Raw genomic sequence first — 20,595 nt, 5'->3', positions numbered from 1 at the left:
TTAGTAATTGATTGTTAACTGGAGTATAACTATAACTAGAGACTCTAAAACAGGCCTTTATCTGACAGAGAAAGCAACTTAGAGCAGCAATTATGCCAAAATTGTGAAAAGTAAAATGTTTTAATTTAAGATAAAAATCTTTTTCTTCTGTCAATATGTTCCATCCAGAACCCCTCAAGTGGAAAAGTTTTAGTTTCACCTGGTTTAATTTGGCAAAAAAAATCTTAAAGAACCTTTAACCGTTTAAAGAACCTTTGGCTATCCGTTGATCATCAATCGAAAAATTCATAGACAAATTAATCAATTTCCAAAATAATTATTAGTTGCAGCCCTACTGCATTTTGTGATGTGGGGGATGGATGACGACCTATTCATAACCAAGTGGAAGCAGAAAAAAAAAATGTATATTTAACTATTCAAAATCTGAAGTGTGGCATGCATATATTCATTCATGAGTGCAGAAATTCATTCATTCAGGGCTCAGAGCTACAGAGCTGTCTAATGGAGAAGGGCTGTTTATCCTATTAGGGAGTGCTTGGGATGAAAATAAACATTCTCATAAAAAGCTATGTTTTCTCTAACTATAATTGTTTTGGGAAGCAGTATGTTGAGACCCTCACAGCCTTTCTGCAGGGTGTAAATTAGTAAGGCAAATTTTTTGCCTCACCAGAGCCATCTTGTTCTTTTTCTTTGCAAAGAAAATTAAGTTCCGACTGAGTGAATTAATATCCATCGTTCCTAAAAAGGATAATGTGAGCACTTGCTTTCCTGCTCCCTTCATTTGTTAGCAGAAATCACCAGTGTGCAGGTTACAGTTTTCAGTATAAAGTTCACAGACTCAGCGCCATTACTTCTCTGCAGCCGCACCATTCCTGATGTCCCACCACTATAACAGCCAGAAACAGGAACATTTAAATTATTACTGGAAAAATATTAGGCGGTTCTAAACATTTGCCTTCATTAAATCCAGTGAATGGTTTTAAATCACTGAAATCTACAACATGGACATCAATCATCAAGGAGTTATACTTCAAACTTTAACAGAACTGCAATGTCAATATATATATTTTTTTGTTTTACAATCTTCCAATCAGTAGGACCACATAACTGAGAACATGTTTTGTTCAACATGTGACCTGTCCTTTGAATTCAGATCTCACGTTAAGGAAAATGTGAGGTTTGATTTGAGATCACAACAGCTTCTCCTGTTCCCTGCAAACTCATCTACTGCTCTTTGATCCGATTCACCAGAGACGACAAATTTAACAATATCTTTTATATTTTTTTATTTCACTTTTTTAAAATTATTGAAATATAATTCTTAGAAATGGGACACAGCAGACATATTTATAAAGACTTTGTTTTTAACTTATGCAACATTTTCATAAAAAGAATAAAAAAGGACCTTATATCTTCCATAAGAGACATCAAGGCTAATTCTCTTCCTTTTAACAGAATCAGCAGGAAAAATTAAGCAATTCAGTGAAGGACCTTTGTTTGTTCTGAGCGACATTTGATCATCTCGAAAAGCATAAAAAAAAAACTGTTCATCTGAAACTGCAGCACGATGGTAAAGCATGCGGGGCCCTGGGTCCATCCTAAAAACTAAAGCCAGACTTAAAATTCTGGAAGTACCAGAGAAAGCATCAGGAGAGGAATACCAGCATCATAGGCTCCGCCTCCTTGACCCTGCATATGAAAAGTTCATGTCCATTTATTGGAGAAGAGCCACTGCATCCAATATTCAGATCATGTACCTAGATAAGTTAACACTGCTGGTTTGTTTGAATTTACTCCAGTTTCTAGATCTCCACGTGCTCCTGGAGACACCGGCTCAGCTAACTAAGCAGACACCACGGCGTCGTGCTCTGATCGCACTCTAGTTTGGTGTTGATGATGGTGCAGGGAGCCCCGCTGATAGTCAGCTCCTGCCGGGACTCCACCTGGTACTTGAGGTTAGTCAGCCCACCCTCAGGATCCACCTTAAACTGCTCCTGCAGAAAACAGGAGGAGACAGTGGAGTTATGACTCATCGTAAACAGGAATAAATCCCACCCAGTGTTCCATTGCTGAAACTAAATATGTGAAACAACGAGGTTATGCAAAGTTGCTACAAAACTAGAGATTCATCGATCAGGTTTTGCTTCCTGACCGACAATGTCTGCTGGTATTATCCCAAATGTTTAAATGGTTAACTTTCTTTTATATTTCTTAAAAGATTGCTCCAGATAAATGAGGAAATGCACGGAAGATATTTTCTAAAAGGTACAGAATAAAATATTCATGAATGGAAACAGACAGTGTTAATTAGCTTGGTGGTTTAACAGGCAGAAGGTGGTGAGAGTTATTTGCTCTAATTTATTTTAAAAATTCTCTTTTTGTTAGCATTTTAACTGATGATCAGAACTAATAAAGGGAAATCAGCAGATTGACTTGTCTTGATATAAAATAGATTTAAAAAAAAAAAACACACTGAAAAATCAAAATGTCTCACTTTGGTTTTATACTTTATTCATGTGAAAATCAGTCAACCTGCTGGTTTGTTACCAGTCCGTCTCTGACCTGTTTCTGAGCAGCGACTCTCTTCTGGTCTCTCTTCCTCCAGGCCGGGTCATGGATGTGAAGGAAGGTTTTATATCCTGTCGTGATTCCACTTGGCCGGAACAGCTGCAAAAAGTAAATAAAATAAACCCAAAGAAACCGGAAACAATCTACAGACACAATTCTGATTAAACCTCTTGTTCTCTGCTGATCAAAGTAAATATTTACCTGTAATTCTGCTTTTCTTAGCCTTCGGTAGAACTCGTCATCCTCTCTGCCCCAACCCCAGAAACGGTTCGACATCCCATTGCACTGCACACATATAGAAGATAAGCGGCGTGAAAGACAGCTTTCTTAGGTTTATTATAATTACAATAAATTTTATTTCTTCAGAACCACAGCATTAAGTAAAAATAAAGATGATCATCTGCTGCCCAAGACTTTTATTGGTTCAACATAAAGGCTACTATATCTGTTCTTTTTGTGAACCTTCAACGTTCAGAGCTAAGCAGTTGAAACAGCACCATCTGGTGGACGAATTGTATCATCCCAAATGAAAATAATTCTGAACCTTAATTTACTTACCGTAATTATCATTTCATACAAAACTAATTGTTTACAGTTTTGAGCTCGTTTTTAATATTAATGGTAATGGCTCAGCACTAATGTAAAATAAAATAAAACAAAAATTATCAAGAAGTATTACGCTGGACCAATGAAACTTAATACAGAAATGCTTTTTGATGGCAAAGATTGTGAGACAGAGAGCTTATCTGACGGCTGTCTAGCAGGCAGTGACACACCACCACACAGATGGCAGTGTTGCTAAACAAGTTAACTTTGTGTAACGTTACACGCCCGCAATATCATTGAAAAAAAAACATTAGTCACCCTGGTTTTTAGTGTTGTTGTGTTTATCATATTCTGAAGGTAATACAATCCTTAGCATTTAGGATAAAAAACGTTTGCATCTGTCAATATATTCTATCCAGAACTCAAGTAGAAACATTTTAGTTTCACCTGGTTTAATTAAAAAAATAAAATAAAATTTTAGGGAACCTTTGAATATCCGATTATTAATTGAAAAAATAATAAATATATTAATCAATTTGCAAAATAATCATTAACTCTGCCCTAGTTGGAACCCATCCTTTCTTCACTCAAGCCTTTTCTTGCCTCTAAAGCCAAAGAAAACTAGAGTGCAGCTCTTCCGTACCATGTGATAGTGCTTCTTGCTGAGCAGCAGGATTCCTCCCACGTAGGTCTTGTAGTGGTAGAGCGGGTGCAGCTCCGGCGAGGCCACATGGAACGGTCCGTCTTCAGGAAAGCCGTAGTCCAGAGCCTCATTAAGAGGCAGCAGGTCCACGTCGTGCATTGCCAGGTAGTCTGTGTCGTTCCCACTCTCCATGTAGCCCACGTTGATCAAAGATGCTCGATTGAATCTGGATATAAAGCGACTGTTTAGACTTTAGAACAACTTTAAAAACATAAGACTTCAAAGGTTCCTTTAAGCAGCTAAGCTTTCACCTGTAGTGATCCACCTGGTTGATGATCAGGATCTTATGGCGGATCTTTTTCTTGTTGAGAAACTTGTGCATGAACGGAACGAACACCAGCAGTTCTTCGAAGCGTTCCCTGAAGGGGACCACCACAGCCAGCTTGTGCGGACCCCAGGTGGGGTCATCCACTGCAGACAGCTGGCTTTCTGGAGTGGGACAAGCTGGTGGCGGCGGCTGGGGGTCACGCTGGTTATGATGCGCTGCTGAGGCCATTTCAGCCGAACAGCTGAGCTGCAGCCACAGCAGAGAGACGACTACCAGCACCATGCAGAGGCCAAACAGCTTGTAAATGGTGCATTTACCCCACAGCATCCTGGAAACAGAACAAGGCACCTCTAAAGCTTTGGGTTTGTTTTTTTTAAACACATGCAGCAAGCAATATTGAAAGGTAAAAATTACTTAAAGTCTAAAGTCTACATTTAGTGTCGTGGAAAGCTGAACCTCCAAATAAAATTCTGAGACGATTAAAGATTCAGTGGACAGTAAAAAGTTTTCACCCTTTTAGGAGGAAAATCTAAAACATGCAACCATTCTTTTGCAGGAACAAAAAATTTGAAAGTTGGAGGAACTTCTCTACAATATCTATTTACAAGTTGGTTTACAGGCTGGTTGTTTTTTCCAGGGGTCACTGAATGCAACATTCAAACGACAACTGCAGCAAATCCAAAACCAAAGCTCATCCTGACTGATGCTTAAAAGGGAATCTTAAAAGCCAACATGCATCCAGATGTTCCAGCTGGATAAAAGTATTATATTTTTATATTATTATGGTATTAGATGATTTAAAGGCAGTGAGTCTACATCCAGACACTTTCAAACATGTTATATAACTTCACCTCATGGCTCCTAAACTGTGTCCCACAAGTTTAATTATCAAAACAAATCCAGACTTTAGTCCAAAAAAAGAACATTTTCAATCTACAGAACTTGTTTTCCTTTTCTTTTTTTTCAAAGAAAATACATAATAAATAAGTAGAAAAAATGTTACTATAATTTTTAAAATGGAGCATTTTCCTGTTCTCAGAATTAAAACTTATCTGTAGCAGAGTTTTGATGAACGATTATTTTGCAAATCAATTAATCTGTTAAATATTTTTTCGATTTATCGATTAATAATTAGATAGCAAAAGGTTTCTTAAAGAAGACTTTTTACTAAATTAAACAAGGTGAAACTAAAAGTTTTTTTAATCTTAAAGATAAAATACTCCTTTATTATTACACAATGTTGATATAATTACTGTTGCCTTGTCAGCTAAAGGCATGTTTTAGATTCTCTATACTCCACTTAACGATTAATCGATGACTAAATTGATGATTATTTCAATAATTGATTAAACTGGATTAATCTGATTAATTGTTTCATCCCTAATTAATGCCATTACATCTTGCTCTTTATACTACAGCACATTTTGAGGCTAAAAACTTGTGTAAGTTAAGAGGGACATGAGTCACAGTGGAGGGAATATTTCTCTCTCTAAAGGCAGAGTGTCCTGCTTCTATGAAAACGAAAATTTTAGGTGATATACCTCTAATATCAAGACTGGTATGAAGAACAGACCTGGATATATTTACCTGTTAAACCAGAACTTTAGTTTGTGGCTTTTATTTTGAATTATGTTCAAAAAGGCTGCTCCTTTATCTCTTTATAAGTCAGCAACTGATGCACTATTGCTTACTATTAAAAATAAGCATAAGCCAGACACGTTGAGACCATTCCTTCTGACTGCAGATTTCCTTTAACATCATCTCAGACTGCTGTGAGTCTGAGGACCACAGTTTAGGAGCCATTTCTTAAAAGAAAAAGAAAAAAATACACACCATGTTTACTCACCTCGCATGCTGCGGAGGAACTTTAGAGACGTCATTTCTTAAACATTAACAGACAATGTCGATGAGTGACGCTCTTCTAATGTATTCATTATTATTAATAGAACAAAGTAGGAAGATCTATGCAAAACTCCACCACTTCCGGAACTTAAGGCATCTCTTTTGTTTCCTGTCTTTTTCTACTGGATGACCTGATTAATCCAGGTGTGCCTGACCTCAGTCACCAAGGGCAGACACACCTGGATTAATCAGTTCATTCAGTAATGAAAGACAGGAAACGAAAGAGCTCCCTTAAGTTCCAGAAGTAGGGGAGTTGTGCATAAAGTCAAAGGCTTTAAAACAAAATATTAAGCTAAGGGTACCCTCTTTTTTGTTCAGGCCTAATTTCATGGGTGTTTTTTCTTTCTTTTTTTATCATTCTTTAAAGCAAATCTGAAAAGCAGTTTCTGATTTCATTTGTTTCATATAATTTGCATTTGTCAGATTCCAGCTATTTCTGTGACTATTGTGGGTTTTTCCTTCATTAAATGAGGGCCACCAACACTCTTTTCCACACGTGTATTAAATTTTTATACACTAAAAGTTGCAATACTAAACACATGGAGTTTTATCAGGTTTTGAAAGGACACGTGTTAGTTAGGGCTTCCTGCTACAGATACCGTTAGGCAGTATTAGGTAATCGTGAATATTGCAGTATCATTGCTAAACGTAGCTATGATGATCAGTTACATCAACAAGACGTAGCCTGGCTGCAAATATGTTATTTTCTTGTAAAGACTCAGCACTGTTTACAGCTTGAATATTAGATTTTTATTTAAGCAAAAAAACAAAACAAAAAAAAAACAAAAACCTGATATGAATATTTTTCAATTAAATTGGTTCAATTTCAAATGTATACCTTATAGATTTAAAATTTAAAATATAAGAAATTAAGAATAGTGGAGAAAAAGGCAATGAAGGAGCATTTAAAGGCGCGTGGACGACAAGTGAGTCAAAATATTCTTATAAGCAAATGATGCCATTTATTTTAAAAACCAAAATGTGATGCTAGACATAGTAAAAAAAAATAAAATAAAACAAAAACTGTAATAAGGCAGCTAATAATAATAAAAAAAACAATAAAGGGGTCATCCATTTCAATAATCATTCAATAATCAGTTGCAGACCTAAAATTGATCTTTCCAGAGGAGAAAAAAAAAACAAAAAAGCAAACAAACAGATTGATGGAAAAATAGATACATAACACACACACAAAAAAAGACAAATGAAATGTTATTAAGTATAATATAGGAAATGTTGGCATATTAAACAGTTTTTAATGCTTTAACTAAAAATGATGCACTTAAAACCTATCAGGACATTTGGAAAGGAAGGATGATGCCTTTATAGTCCCACAGTGGGAACATTTATATCTGTTTCCACGTTGAGTTGCAGCAATGTGGAATCATTCTGATGCTGGGGTCCAACTCAGGAACAGGTGACCTTTGACCTCCTCGGTGCTAATTAGGCCATTACTTTTAGGATTCTTTCATACTGTGATTATTTATTGTCGTAATAGATCTACCACACTGATAGGACAAGGTATTTTCTGCTTAATTATACAAAACCAACATAGAATTAATAAGAAAAACCACACACCGCCTCCCTGGTCACACTATATTAGTGTTTTAGCACATCGTATGTGTGTTGGTGGAGTTACTTTTCTCCTACTCACCTTCTTTCCTCTCTGAAGTAGAGCACTGGCTTTCTTCTGGATGAATACATCATGTTTTAGCCCCCTTCTGTCAGACTTTGTTAACGGTCTGTATCGCAGTTAAACTTCGCCTTCATTCCTCCAGGTTTAGGTCATCCATCCCGGACCTCTGTAGGGGAGCTGGGGGGTTCATGCTTTGAGTTGGAGCCGTTAGCAGGAGGGGCTAACGGGCTGCCGCAGCCGCTCGACACGTAGCATGAAGCGGTTCCTACAGACCGGGGCTCCTTTGGACCCTCGGAGACGCTCAGTCTGCTATAGTAGCCCCATCAAAAATCCCCCGATGTTTCATCGACCTCAGAAGTCTCACATTTTATCGAAGGAGAGTCTGTTAATTATTTCTATAGAACGATTAGGAACGGCAGAAATCACAGACGCCGTCTAAAATGCGTTCCGTCCTAGATATAGATCCGAAAGAAACAGTAGATAGGAACTTAAGTTCTCTTTCTAACGTTCCGATCAATTTTGCCACAAAAGCATTCATGGCCAGGCAGACTCACCATCAGACATTTAATTTATGCCCAGCAGAGTCTGGCTGGCCATTTTGCATCTATTTTTTTATTACAACAAAGTTAAGTTAGTCAGTTCTATACATGTTTGCAACCAATGAGTAATTTGATAAGGCGAATATAAAAATAACAATGTTAACTTTACTCCTGTTAGTAATACAAACTCCAAATTCATTCTGTTTAAAGGGCACCTTTACCTTTAAATCCTGTTTCAAAAGGGTAAAATGTATATATATATATATATATATATATATATATATATATATATATATATATATTTTGAGAATCCAGTTAATACAAACCCTAATTAATATATATACTCTATCCTGCTATAGGTTTTTATTTGTTGTACTTAGGAATTTGTGAACACAAGATCTATAGATAAAAATAAAAGACTGATTATCCGTACAGAAAGGCGTTGCTAAAAACAGCATTACAGGAGACAGTTAACAAATACTGCTTTAAGATTATGTAGTTTTTCACCCTACTCAGTTCTGATCTGACCTTTGACAGGAACCTGTCAAACCTTTTTTAGCACACTGTTGTAGATTTGCAACATTGTCCAATTTGAGCCAAGCAACTGCTGGATTTTCCTCTAACACAGTTATTTCCACAAAAATTCAGCCAACCCACTGAGTTTAAGACTATGTGGCTATCATGAACTTCACATTATTATCCCTCAATGCTAATATCTCTGTTAGTCTTATATGTTTTCTTCTTCCTTTGGCACCTTCTTCTCTTTTTGACTATTTGAGCTGATTTCTCCACTGTGAGATCAATAAAGTCAATCAATCAATAGTTTTCCTTTTTATTCAAGGCTGAGTTTTGCTGGAATGTGTTCAAGGAGGCCATCTCTTTCAGCCCTTCCATACAAAAGCCATTCAGTCATTTTCTGAGGCATTTAAAGTCTTGAAAGGGATTATTTTCTTTTTTTTTTTAAACCGTCTTATTCTTTTTCTAATACTAAATGGAAGATGAATATTGGGAGATTAACCGTTTGCCATATGCAAATAGTCTTTAAGAAGCAACGAGACCAACAATCTCTTGTTGTATTGGTTTTATTCATTTCTGCAGTCACATCTCATTTTAATTGGCTTCAAAAATCTTCTCCCTCAAAATACATTATACAGAATATAAAAACTCTAAACAGTGACTTGAGCTGTTGATGTGAAAAATACCAGAAAAAAAAACAAGCTATAGTTGAGCCAGAAGATCCTTCAAACCAAAGGAGAAACATTCGAGTGCAACTGCTAATGCATTGGAAAAAAAGCTCCACATCTAAAGGGGAAAAAAAAGTATTTTTTTATTTCTACTCCAAAATACAGAACCCTGATAAGAAAATACAATCAAATTTTACTGAAAAAAAAAAGCTTGAATTTTTTTCTTTTTTAAATCAGCTAAAGCTGAGTATTAAAATGCAGCAGTCTGAGAGGAAAAACGGCTTTCTGATGTTTTTTAGTCTTTCTAGAACTAAACAGCAAAAAACTCATGTTTATTTCAACATTACCATTCTGAAGTCGGATGAAACGTGGGAGGAATTTATGTAAAGGTCCAGATTTTGTATTTTACTGCAAATGATTTAACTTGATAAGAAACAGTGCATTGAGCAGAAAATACATCACCTACCAAGTAAGCAAGAAAAGTTGCACCCTTTGTTTGCACCATTATATTTTTTCTAATGATGAGAAATAAAGACCCCTGCAGTTAATTCATCTCTCATAACATGGCTGACATCCTCTTGCTAGCTTTAAAAACAAAAAGGTGATGGCACATTATTAAAAGAAATTCAACTACATTCTGTGTTTTGAAAAAAGAAGTTTAAATACAATTTTATTAACTTTTTTTTGCCAAAAAAGGACCAAAACATGTCTACAAGGGACTCCAGCTAATGTTATTGAGCATTGTAATGTAAAAAACCTCCACAAGCAAGCACCCCTTACCTTAATTAAATTTAATCTCAGACAACTAAACCTTTTGAGAAAATCTGTGACTTAGATAGAAACAAAGAACAACAACTCAGACGTGAAATGAGTTTATCAACATCTCAAGTGGCCAGTAACAAAAGGGAACAAAAACATGAGATTAATCACTGCGTGGATGCTGGGTGCAAACATCCGTCTGAAAGATTAAACTTCCAGCTGTTAGCGAGAAGTGTTCTTGGATGTTCCTGTAGAATGGGAGCGCCTCAAACCAAAAAAAAACAAAACAAAACAAATGTTTTCAAGTCTAATCTTGGTGCAGCTGGATCTTTTTTTATGCTGCTTTTTCTTTTACTGCATCCATCAGTAGATACCAAACACACACATTTCTGTACACACACGCTCCTTCAGCACAGTTACACCAGCTTCTTTGCCTCGAAGAAGCTCTTGAGGTGTCTCATCTGCCAGATCCCTATGGCAACCAGGATGAGGGTCTGAACGATGGACCACCAAAGGACACGCTGGTTGGTGCTCTCGCTGGTCTGACGGAAACGCTCCTCACGGTACTGAAGACACACAGACAGTAGGAGGAATTACATTAAAACAAATTAACAGATTCTAAGTAAATTTTTCCATTAATTTATAATATGTGCATTCATAAGTACTAATTACTTTTTGTCTTTTTGTTTGCATTAGATAAAGCATCAAAAAAGGAAAGTATAAAGCTGATATGACTTCTGCTGAGGTGTGAAGTAAGCAGGGCGATTAATCGAATGTTCTACTTAATTTTTTGTCCACCAATGTAATCCTTGTCGGTCCACTGCTCAGAACTGCATCCGTTCACTTATTTTTCTTAGATATGTTCTCATAGCGGATAAACTAGCTAACTGGGTGAGCACCACATTTATTTGACATAATTTCAAATATTTTTCACAGCTTGAATTTTGTTGCCCTTTAAATTAAGGTCACCTCCCAAAGAAGATTGAAAGGAATGCAAGTCATTATAAAAGAAATTAGCTTTAAAAAAAACAAGAGACTTTGAAGCCATATCTCCCATCATTAGTTGTAAAGTAAGGCCAGGTTCCTCCATCTGTTGTATTGTCTAACCCCATAGACTCTATATGTTGGTCTAAGTAAGGCATGTCAGCTGGCCTGACTAAGACTCTGGAACCCTGATTATAACCCTGATAAATATTGAAATTAGACGTTTGGACCAGTGGATAATATTATCTCTGGTAATTGACAGTGTCTCTGGTTGAAGAGTGCATTTAATTTCCCTTGTCCTGGATAGTCTTTCTCTTGCAGCCCTACACACCAGCTGCAGGCCATGCCTGTAAATCTGCTCCAACATCTCGCCTTGTCTTACAGTACCAAAAGGCCTGAAACTATTCCACCTTTACCATCCACACTTTCCTTTTTAGTCTGGTTAGATCTGATCTGTACACTGATACCACAGTGAGATGGTAGCTAATAGAAACAGCTTTTATCTGATCCTCCATCCAAGGTTTTAGACATCTGGAATGGATTGCCACTGCACATTAGACAGGCCACCACTCTGTCTCATTTTAAAACTCCGCTTAAAACCCACCTCTTTTCTTTGGCTTCTGACACCATGTGGAGTGTTGATTTTATGTATATACATGCATATTTCTATCCTGTGCGGGCAGTGCTTTTATTTTATTTATTTTATCTTTTTGTGCAGCACTTGGAAACCTTGTGTTTATTGAAATCGTGCTATATAAATAAAGTGGATTGGATCTGATTATATTATTGTAATTCACCACCCTATATGGTTTGGAGAAATAAAAATATAAATTAATCTCAGTTTGAACTTTTCTATTTCGCATCTATAAAGTGGTGTATTTCAGCTTCACTGTCATTGTTTTGTTTTGAGCTGCAGAAGTCAATAAAGACCTCTTTGACTTAGATTATGGAGGAACACCCTGCCCCCCCCCCTGCAGCTCCCAGATTGCAGACTTGAACTGACCCGCTGGTAGTTCTGCTCCTTCTGGATCTGGTCCACCTGCTCCACCAGCTGCCGCACTCTGAGCTGCAGCTCCGTCAGTTTGTCCTTGGCAGCAATCTCAGCGTAGTTATTGGCGTGTTCGCCCACCTGGATGTCCAGATGAACACGCTGCAAGATAAAACAAAACAACAAAATAATGTCAGCGCTGAGTGAGACATCTTCATCCAGAACCTCGAGCCAATTTCCATTTACAGATTTTATGCAATTTGTGTTTTAATTTCTTAACATAAAGTGCATTTTATTTTCCTTCAAAGTAAAACTGTCTTGTCAGACAGGAAATTGATATTGTGTAATATGAAATTGGCTGAGAATGGGCTGCCTCCTCACCAGCATGCCTCCAGCAAACAGGGAGAACTTTGAGGAGTTGGAGTGGAGGCAGATCTGATGTTCTCCGGGTGTGTGCGACGTAAAGGTGAATCGTCCCTCGGAGCCGTACTGCCGAGACAGAATCACCTGCAGGAAACCAAAGAGGTGATCAAACCAGTTCAAGCTCCAAACATGCTGCCAGAACCTTAATCACATCAAAAGCTAAAAAAAAGGCAACTAAATGCAACAAACTGCAGCACTTTAATGATGTCTTTGTACACAGAGGGCTTAGCTTTACCTTGTCATCAGGGTCTTTGACTTCAACAAACATCCCCAGACCCTGTGTTGCTGGTAGATATTCTTCTTTCTGCTTATCATAGAGCTGAGTTCGGTAGTTACCTGGACATAGACACAGAAAAATTAAACCCCCACAATGATTTCAAGCTGAAAACAAACATAAGCAACATGAAAGAGACGCATTATTTTCAATATAACCTGCATTCAAAGTCAACAGTAGAAGTTAACAGTTTGATTTCATGTGGTTTTAAAGTCTGCAAAAAAAAACAAAAAAAAAACAGCTCAACTCTCCCATAATAATTCTGAGTTTCATTTTTTTTTCTCACATGAAATTAATAAAAAAAAAACTTCACACAAGTGAGGGCTGCCACCATGTGAACATGCTCTTTAAAATTGAGCCTTTTAGATCCTGGGGATATTATTGGTTAAACTTTGATACTTTACACAGAGTTGCTCCCAGCTGTGTTCAGCTTTGCCAGGAAACACATTCATCACAGAGTCCTTTGCAAAACTTTTGTGGACCAATTTCCAAATATCTATACAGTGCAAAGGGTCTTGATCCTGGGATTAAGGGCTCCAAAGCTTACTTTTCAAATATTATGATTCTCACTTATGATTTTCTTGATCGATCTTAAACAGTCACTGAGGCAGAATGTTATCTGAGGCTGTGGTGCTAGGCGTAAAGGGAGAATTGGCCTGTTCAGGTTGAAAATAAGATACTACTTCATGTTCATGGTGGTGTTACAGTATTGCGGTGCATATAAATCACAGGTCAGTCCTTTCAACCATCAACTATGGTGAGAAGAAGAATAAAGGCAGCTCCATGAGATGCTGAATGGATGAGATTCTATATGATGTTGGGAAGCAGGTTTCTGTTTCCACCTCATAAGCTGAAGGAATAGATTGTGGAAGTGAGGTTTGGGGTCTCTGTTAAAGCAATGGTCTCACCGTCCTGGTCTCAGATCAGCCAGAGCAATGAGGAATTCAACTATATTTATAAGCATGTAAGTACACTATTCATAGAATTAACTTTCAACTGATATAAGAATGATGGAATCAAACTTTTTACCTTAAACTCCAGCCTTCTGTGTCCCTTTATAGCGTTTCAAACATATGGAAACACTAACTTTCAACATTTTAACAGTAACAGTGTTAGTTAGGTTTATTGCAAGCATTCTACATATGCTGTCTTTGGTGTTCACCATTGGTTTCAATTTAAGACACATAAAAGCTATCTGGGTGAAGAGTTTCTTTTAGATTTTAGGTTCTTCAATCAATATTTGTGTTTTAAGAATAAACCACGTAGACTCACCCACCTGTTCTCTTTTTACAAGTAACTTCCTGGAAGTTACGAATGAGATTAACTTCATCTAATGATCTAACATCCATCAAAATATTCTGATCAAGCAGTGTCTTAGCATCAAATACATGCAACAACAAAAAACAACTTGGTTTACTCAGCAGATGCTTGCTGAGTGGAAACTTTTTGGGACATGACAGACAGGTTCTTAGCTCTATTAGCCGTGAAGCTAACTAGCACGGAGGCTAACTAGCTGTTAGCATTGACTCACCGATAATCATTGTCTCGTCTGGGATTTCCTCTATGAAACATTTCTTCTCGGTCTCCCCAATGTGAAAATACAACGAAGAGACGCAGTTGTAGAAAACATTCAGGAGGAAAGCCGAAAACACAAACGAAAGCTGCATCCTGAACCGCAGCGATACCTGAGACCAGAGACCGAACTGAGCCTGAGCACAGACAGCACTGTGCCACGTAAACCCTCGTACAGCGTTAGCCAATCAGCGCGCCTCAGGAGCATTATGGGTATTGTAGTTTTTCATCTAAATATAGCAGCATCAAACGCATCAGGATTTTGAAGCTTATTTCTTATGTTTAAGATGTGTTTTCATAAGTTTTAAAGGATAAACGAATAAAAGGTATCCTGCCAGGTGTCATTACAAGTACCCTTGACCCCAGATTCCATGTTTATTTTTTGTTTAGTAACAAGACTGACAAATATAGGTTACAACATTCATCATTTTATTTGGATGAATACTTCCTTGATTTCTTAAATACAACTTTTATATTATTTTACAAAATATATATTTCTTTTTTTTATCATATTAGTAGGTTCGAGGTCAGATTTGAACTCATTCAACCCCCTACTGTAACTCCTTCATACCACAAGATGGCAGCATTATAACACACCGATGCCCTGCACATAGAAGAAGAAAGCCAAGCCGTTTCCATAGTAACCAGGCGGATTTCCATCATGGCGCCCGGTGAGTTTTGAGCTTTAAAATGTATTTTTTGCTGTTAGACAATCTTTACTTTAACCATATGTTTATTAGCAACACACCGAGAAGTTTGAACATATTTCTGTTCAAGCAGTCGGTTTTTAAAGTTAAAACAAAGATCAAGATCGGTTTCGTTAATCACCAACGCTATTAAACAAAAGCAGATTTTTTTTATCTGAACGACTGGATGCTTTTACCTTTTTCGTAGGTTACTGTTTTATCAAAATGTATTCAATTTGTTATAGTTTTTTTCCTCCTGCTTGGATTTAGAATAACTGTTTATGAATTTAGACTAACTTTTAAGTTATCATAGCTGTATTCTATAATTCTTAGCAGAGACTCATTAATATTAATCCAGACCGTGCATAAAACAGTCCTATTTTCCAACTTCTTTCATTTTGTCCAGGGAGCCGATCAGTGGTATCCTTCCAATTGAAAGTGGAGCAGATCTGCAGCTCGCTCTCTATCTGCTGTTGCTGTCCTTAACTATCTCTTTTCCAGCTCTCCTCAACACCTCTGCAAGTTCTTCTCTACCTGAACACCTGGTACTTTGCTGCCTTCTACTTGGCAGAGATCCTCATGTTCATCTACAAAGGTGAGATTACTGTCTCACATGTTTTGGCAAGTTTGCAAAAGTCTGAAGTTTATGGCCCCTAAGACCCCCCCTTTCTCTCACACAACCAAAGGCTTTTTTATCTACTCAGATTAAACTGTGAAAGAAATTACGGCAGATGAGTCACGTGTCTAGAAAACAGACATTTGAGGCCCATTTCACAAAACCAAGATAAGGGATTAAGTGGGATTTACCGGATATCCTGGTTTAATTAATCTGGACTCAGTTTCACAAGAGCAGTAGCACATGTTACCATGGTGAGTTATTCTGTGCATCCAGCCTGCTCCAAATATTGTTATTTTGTGGAGTACTTTTAACATTACTATGGTATCCTAACCCTTTAATAAAGTCATAATTTTCTATGTGTACATTGTTACTTTTTTATTGTATTTTTGAAGACTGCATAAATCTCATCGTTCTTCAGGTATGACATCCGCTACCTGGGCAGACTGCTGGGTCTCAAAGTGGAGCCCTGCACCATTTTACAGTGATCTGTGTTGGGCTCAGATTTGCTGCTTAACTGAAAAAAGTGACTTTTTGGTGCAGTAAACTCTATTCGTTATAATTTTTACTCTGTATTTGTAGCTTCAGTAAAAACTAGAGTTTCTGAAGTAAATTTTTTCTAATGCAATACATGAATTTTGGGGAAAGAATAAGCTTTACTTAGATTTCTTATACTTATACTGTTCTTTTACTGTTTAAATTTTTAATAGCAGTATGTACATAAACCTAAATATATATATGTAGGTTTATATATAAACTTTACTCTAAAAATATAGCATTTTGAAAAGCACACATGTCACATGCACACTGTAGCTTACAGCAGGAATGATTGTGCTCTGAGTCCAGACGTTACAGGATCACACACAGAGCAAGAGGTAGTCCCAACGACAGTCATTTTGGCACGGTGCAACAGTACTATAAAAGCTTGCTCGCTGCTCATGTGAGTGATATATGCCTTTAGGGCGACAGTCACATCGGATGTAGGAGTTGACCCTGAAATCGAAGGATTGACGGTTCAAGCCCCAGCTCCGACTTTCAGTGTCCTTGGCCAAGACACTTAACCTGCATTGTCTACTGATAGTGGTCAGAGGGTGGCCATTTACCATCTGAACTTGGCATACCCTCCCACTTTGCGCTACATTTTTTAAGTCTTCCAAAAACTTTTCCCAGAGTTGGATGGATTTAAACTGTCCCCAAAAACACCCTGAAGTCAACGTTGCTTTCCTAAATGCAGTCATGACTTTGTCATCTAGGGTAGGAAAATGCCAAGATTAAGCAGTGGGTTCCAGTTAATCATAGTGAAAGGTTGCCTGTCATTAATATTTTTAATTTTTTGTCAAATAAGGTATACGTTATTATTCAAAAAATAACAGATACCTTTATTCAGACATTTTATTCTTCATTAAGAATGATTAGACAGTTTACTGTAAGCTGTTAAATTTTATTGGTGTTGATTTTGTTTCATTAGTGCTGTAATTGCATTCTTCAAAGTCCACTAGTCTGGATGACTGGTTTAAATATTAAAATTGCATTGTTTCAGTGTGTATTTTTGTAAGATTGTTACCACATATTTGTGTAGTAACTATATTACCTTTCCTTAGTTTTGTGAAACAGGGCCCTGGTTTTTGCCAAGTAAAAACATCAGAGGGGAAAAAAAAAAAAAAAAAAAACACTGATGAGCAAAAACAATCAGTGAGAAATACAAAAAGTTACTTCTTAATTTTTTTTAGTTATTGTTGTTTTTAAATAGCAGTGGTGTTGAAACCACTTTGGTTGTTTTCCTGTGCAGGGATTTTACTGCCATATCCACGGGATAATCTCATCCTGGACGTAGTGCTGCTGATTCTCTTCCTTGCTCTGGAGACATTCCGCATTTTTTATGGTGAGAAATGCTTGAAACATTTAAAGCGTACATTTGAGAATTTGTAGAATTCCTATAACGATTCAGTATATTTAGCAAATAAGGACATTTTGTTTCCCTGTTTATGTTGAAATGCTTTATACACCTAGATTCAAACCAAGATACAGCGATACAGTCTCCTTTTAACCTTTCAGAATGGATTTATTCTCAGGAATCAATCCTTTCCTTTTCTGTTTCCTTTTTCTCCAAAAGAGTGACCAAGAGAAACAGGAGCAACATATTTGTTCAGATTTTGAAACGGAAAGGGACAATCTACAAATCCCTTTATACCATCTTATATTTTTGGTAATTCAGCATCTTAATCTGGAAAATAAATAAAAAAATAAATAAATATTTGAATGCATGTTGATTTCTGCAACATTTGAACTCTCAAACTTCTTCACATTTTGTACAATTGATCTTAAAGTTTGTTCTAATTATTACTTCTGTTTCTTCTATAATTATGTTTTTCGACTGAGCTTTATAAATCTTGCACATCTTTGTTGTTGCTGATTTAGTTTTTGTGATTAAATATATATCTTGTTTCTAATCCTCTAAGTGTTCAGATTAGAATTTTTATTACATATAAAAAGATGCAACAATCATTTGGCCAAAGAAGGAATTGGTTCTCAGCGCTGATGGGCAGCGATTGAAAATAATATTCTACTTGAATTGATACAGACTAAAACCTTCCACAGTTTTCATTCCTTCTCTTCATTAGCAAATAAAATGCACTTTGATCATCTTTTTCGAGAAAAAAAAACAAAACTTGGCTCTATTACACTTTGTTTGTTGCCCTGCAAAGTTTGATGTGTCTCTTTGTCAAATAATCAGGTCATCAGCAGGACTGAAGAACTTGGTTTGACACTAAATTATAGGAACCCTGCGCTGCTGTGCCCTTTGCAGACAGCCTTTAGCCTTCTGGGAGGGAGTCTAGAATGGAAACCCATGAAAGGATGAAGGATGCTTATCAAATTGGGAATACAGCTTTTTGGAATAAAAAAAGACAAAAATGTAGCAAAGAGCTAAAGCTTTCCAATATACCAACCAGAACATATGAACATGTGTACATTTGCATGTGTTGCAAACGGTACACATGAAGTAATAATATATGATTGCTGATTTCTGCGAGGTGGTCTGTACCTTCATGCCAAAGCAAGGATACTGAGAATCTACAGAATATAGATCCTTAGTGCCAGATATGAGTGTTGCAAGGTCCCAATGTTAAAGGTATAGTGGAGGATGTTATTTTTCTGGGCAGATCATCAAAATAAGTGGTCCTCCTAATTAACAATGATTCTGGTGATATGTTTACGTAAGGCCGTCCTACGTGCTCGTCCCCATTTTCACTTACCGGTGGTGAGTCTAACATTGTGGAAAAATAACAAATCTAAAAGTAAGTAAGTAAAACTAAGGTTGTATGAGCGATGCAAAACAGCAACTCTTAAACTGAGTGTGCACGAGCAGAAATGGGCTCGTGCACGCTCACGCATGCGTTTAATACGGGTTCCCTCTCAGGAGCAGGTACAGGGTTGTGCATGTGAATTTTTTTTTAAAGGGCAGAGGGCAGGTATTTTCAAAAATTTGCAAAAATCCTCCACTAGACCTTTTAAGGAACTCTTATAGAAATTATACAGTCCTCTCTTCTTACCTCCTTTCTTGCTGTCAGCATTTAGTATTCATTAATTTTACCACTAGAACTGGAATTCAAAAATCTCTAAGGTTAGGGATATATATTTAAATGCATAAATTGGGATAATCTCATAATTGCATTTGCATTTATGCTACTCCAAACAGCAGGCTACATCTAAAGAAAAACTGTTTTCAAGGTGTGCATCCCTTTACATCTGGTATAAAACTAACATTCATATTTTCACACCAATGGTCAAACATGGTGTTGGTAGTATGATGATCTGGAGCTACATTGCTCTTTTAGGGCATGTCTGCAGAAAATCCTAAAGTAGAATCTCTGGATCAAGGATGGATCACTGATTTATTTTTATGGTTTAAAGGGTCGTTTCTCTTTTCACATTGTACCAGGTTGGTTTTAATAAACACAAATCATCATTTAAGAAGTGATGTCTTTGTATTTATTCAGATTAGCTTTAGCTTATTGACCTGAATCATTTGACAGCTGGGGGGGGGGGGCGGTTCTCTGTATATAAGGTGCTGTTTATTTATAGATGGTTAAAACTAAATCCATTTCTGCTCTTTAACTTCACGCTGGTTTCATGTATTTTACCTGTAGGAGATCAGACACTGTATTTGACTAACTGGGTTGTAAGCACTATCAGCACTGCTTTATTGTACAGAATTAAAACTATCTGTGATATCATTCTAAAGTTATAGACATATTTTGCAACATGATTGTTGGACAAGTTAAACATGTTTAGTTAAAGTGATAAAGGTTTGTTGTTACAGATTTATGGTGATGAATTAGACTCAGCAGCAGCAGCAGGCAGTAACAGTTATTAGCCCTTCCTTCTGACTGCCTACAGTGATGATTTTTTTTCCTAGGCTGGAAGGGGAACCTCTGTGAGCGCTCTCTGGCTTCCCTTGTGTCCCTTTTCATCCTGATTCCCTGCACAGCGCTGGCCGTTTACTACCTCCTGCTGCAGACCTTCGTCTTGCGGTTAGAGTTCATTCTCAGCGCTGTGCTGCTCTGCTTCTATGGCCTCGAGTTCCTGCTCGGTGTTATCTCCATTTCTGCTTTCTCCAGGTAATCCATAAAGAGTGTATTAGGAGGCCCCAGGAAAAAAAAAAGATGCATTGATTCATTTTCAGTCTGTTTTGTTTTTCCTTTAAAGGTCCAGAGTGTACTGATGCATCAGCAGCTTTCTTCAGAGAGAAAATGATCTTAATTCCTCTAGGAGGAAATTATATCTAAATATTTTTGTACGTTTTGCTTTGTAGATGTTTTTTTTACTCTGAACATCAGCTTGGATGTCATCAATTGTCTCTAACTGATTTGAAATGCCAGTGAAAAGACAAAACAAGAGATGGGCCGATATCAGGATGTGCCAATGCTCAAATGTTTAAAATAATAA

General features: G+C 37.0%; 3 protein-coding genes across 4 annotated transcripts; 1 reads left to right on the top strand and 2 right to left on the bottom strand.

The window, feature by feature from the left end:
• Positions 1-1,278: 1,278 nt before the first annotated feature.
• Positions 1,279-8,098, bottom strand: b4galt7 (xylosylprotein beta 1,4-galactosyltransferase, polypeptide 7 (galactosyltransferase I)). Of its 2 annotated transcripts, XM_038276135.1 has the most exons (7): positions 7,642-8,098; positions 5,932-5,967; positions 4,069-4,413; positions 3,758-3,983; positions 2,770-2,853; positions 2,563-2,667; positions 1,279-1,994 (listed from the first exon to the last, which is right to left on the bottom strand). In XM_038276135.1, the coding sequence occupies exons 1-7, from the start codon at positions 7,692-7,694 to the stop codon at positions 1,839-1,841; spliced, it is 1,005 nt and encodes a 334-aa protein (XP_038132063.1). In that variant the 5' UTR covers positions 7,695-8,098; the 3' UTR covers positions 1,279-1,838. The 2 variants fall into 2 exon arrangements, with proteins under 2 accessions (XP_038132063.1, XP_038132065.1); XM_038276137.1 differs by lacking the exon at positions 5,932-5,967 and having other exon boundaries at positions 1,281-1,994; positions 7,642-8,097.
• Positions 8,099-9,228: 1,130 nt separating this feature from the next.
• Positions 9,229-14,528, bottom strand: tmed9 (transmembrane p24 trafficking protein 9; the record flags this gene model as incomplete). The annotated part of the gene is made up of 5 exons (XM_038276077.1): positions 9,229-10,671; positions 12,093-12,239; positions 12,459-12,584; positions 12,736-12,836; positions 14,306-14,528. Coding segments are annotated over 5 exons (747 nt in total), but the record flags the coding sequence as incomplete, so codon positions are not given.
• Positions 14,529-14,915: 387 nt separating this feature from the next.
• Positions 14,916-20,595, top strand: tmem216 (transmembrane protein 216). Its single transcript, XM_038276134.1, has 6 exons — positions 14,916-15,017; positions 15,439-15,452; positions 15,534-15,627; positions 17,438-17,530; positions 20,066-20,267; positions 20,356-20,595. Exons 1-6 carry the CDS (start codon positions 15,008-15,010, stop codon positions 20,369-20,371), a joined length of 429 nt encoding a protein of 142 aa, XP_038132062.1. The 5' UTR covers positions 14,916-15,007; the 3' UTR covers positions 20,372-20,595.

This window comes from Cyprinodon tularosa, unplaced genomic scaffold (genome assembly GCF_016077235.1).
Source record: "Cyprinodon tularosa strain WSP-4 unplaced genomic scaffold, ASM1607723v1 ctg122, whole genome shotgun sequence".
NCBI classification, from domain to species: Eukaryota; Metazoa; Chordata; class Actinopteri; order Cyprinodontiformes; family Cyprinodontidae; genus Cyprinodon; species Cyprinodon tularosa.
Note: the sequence above shows the minus strand (reverse complement) of the source record. Positions and strands in the feature narration are given on the sequence as shown.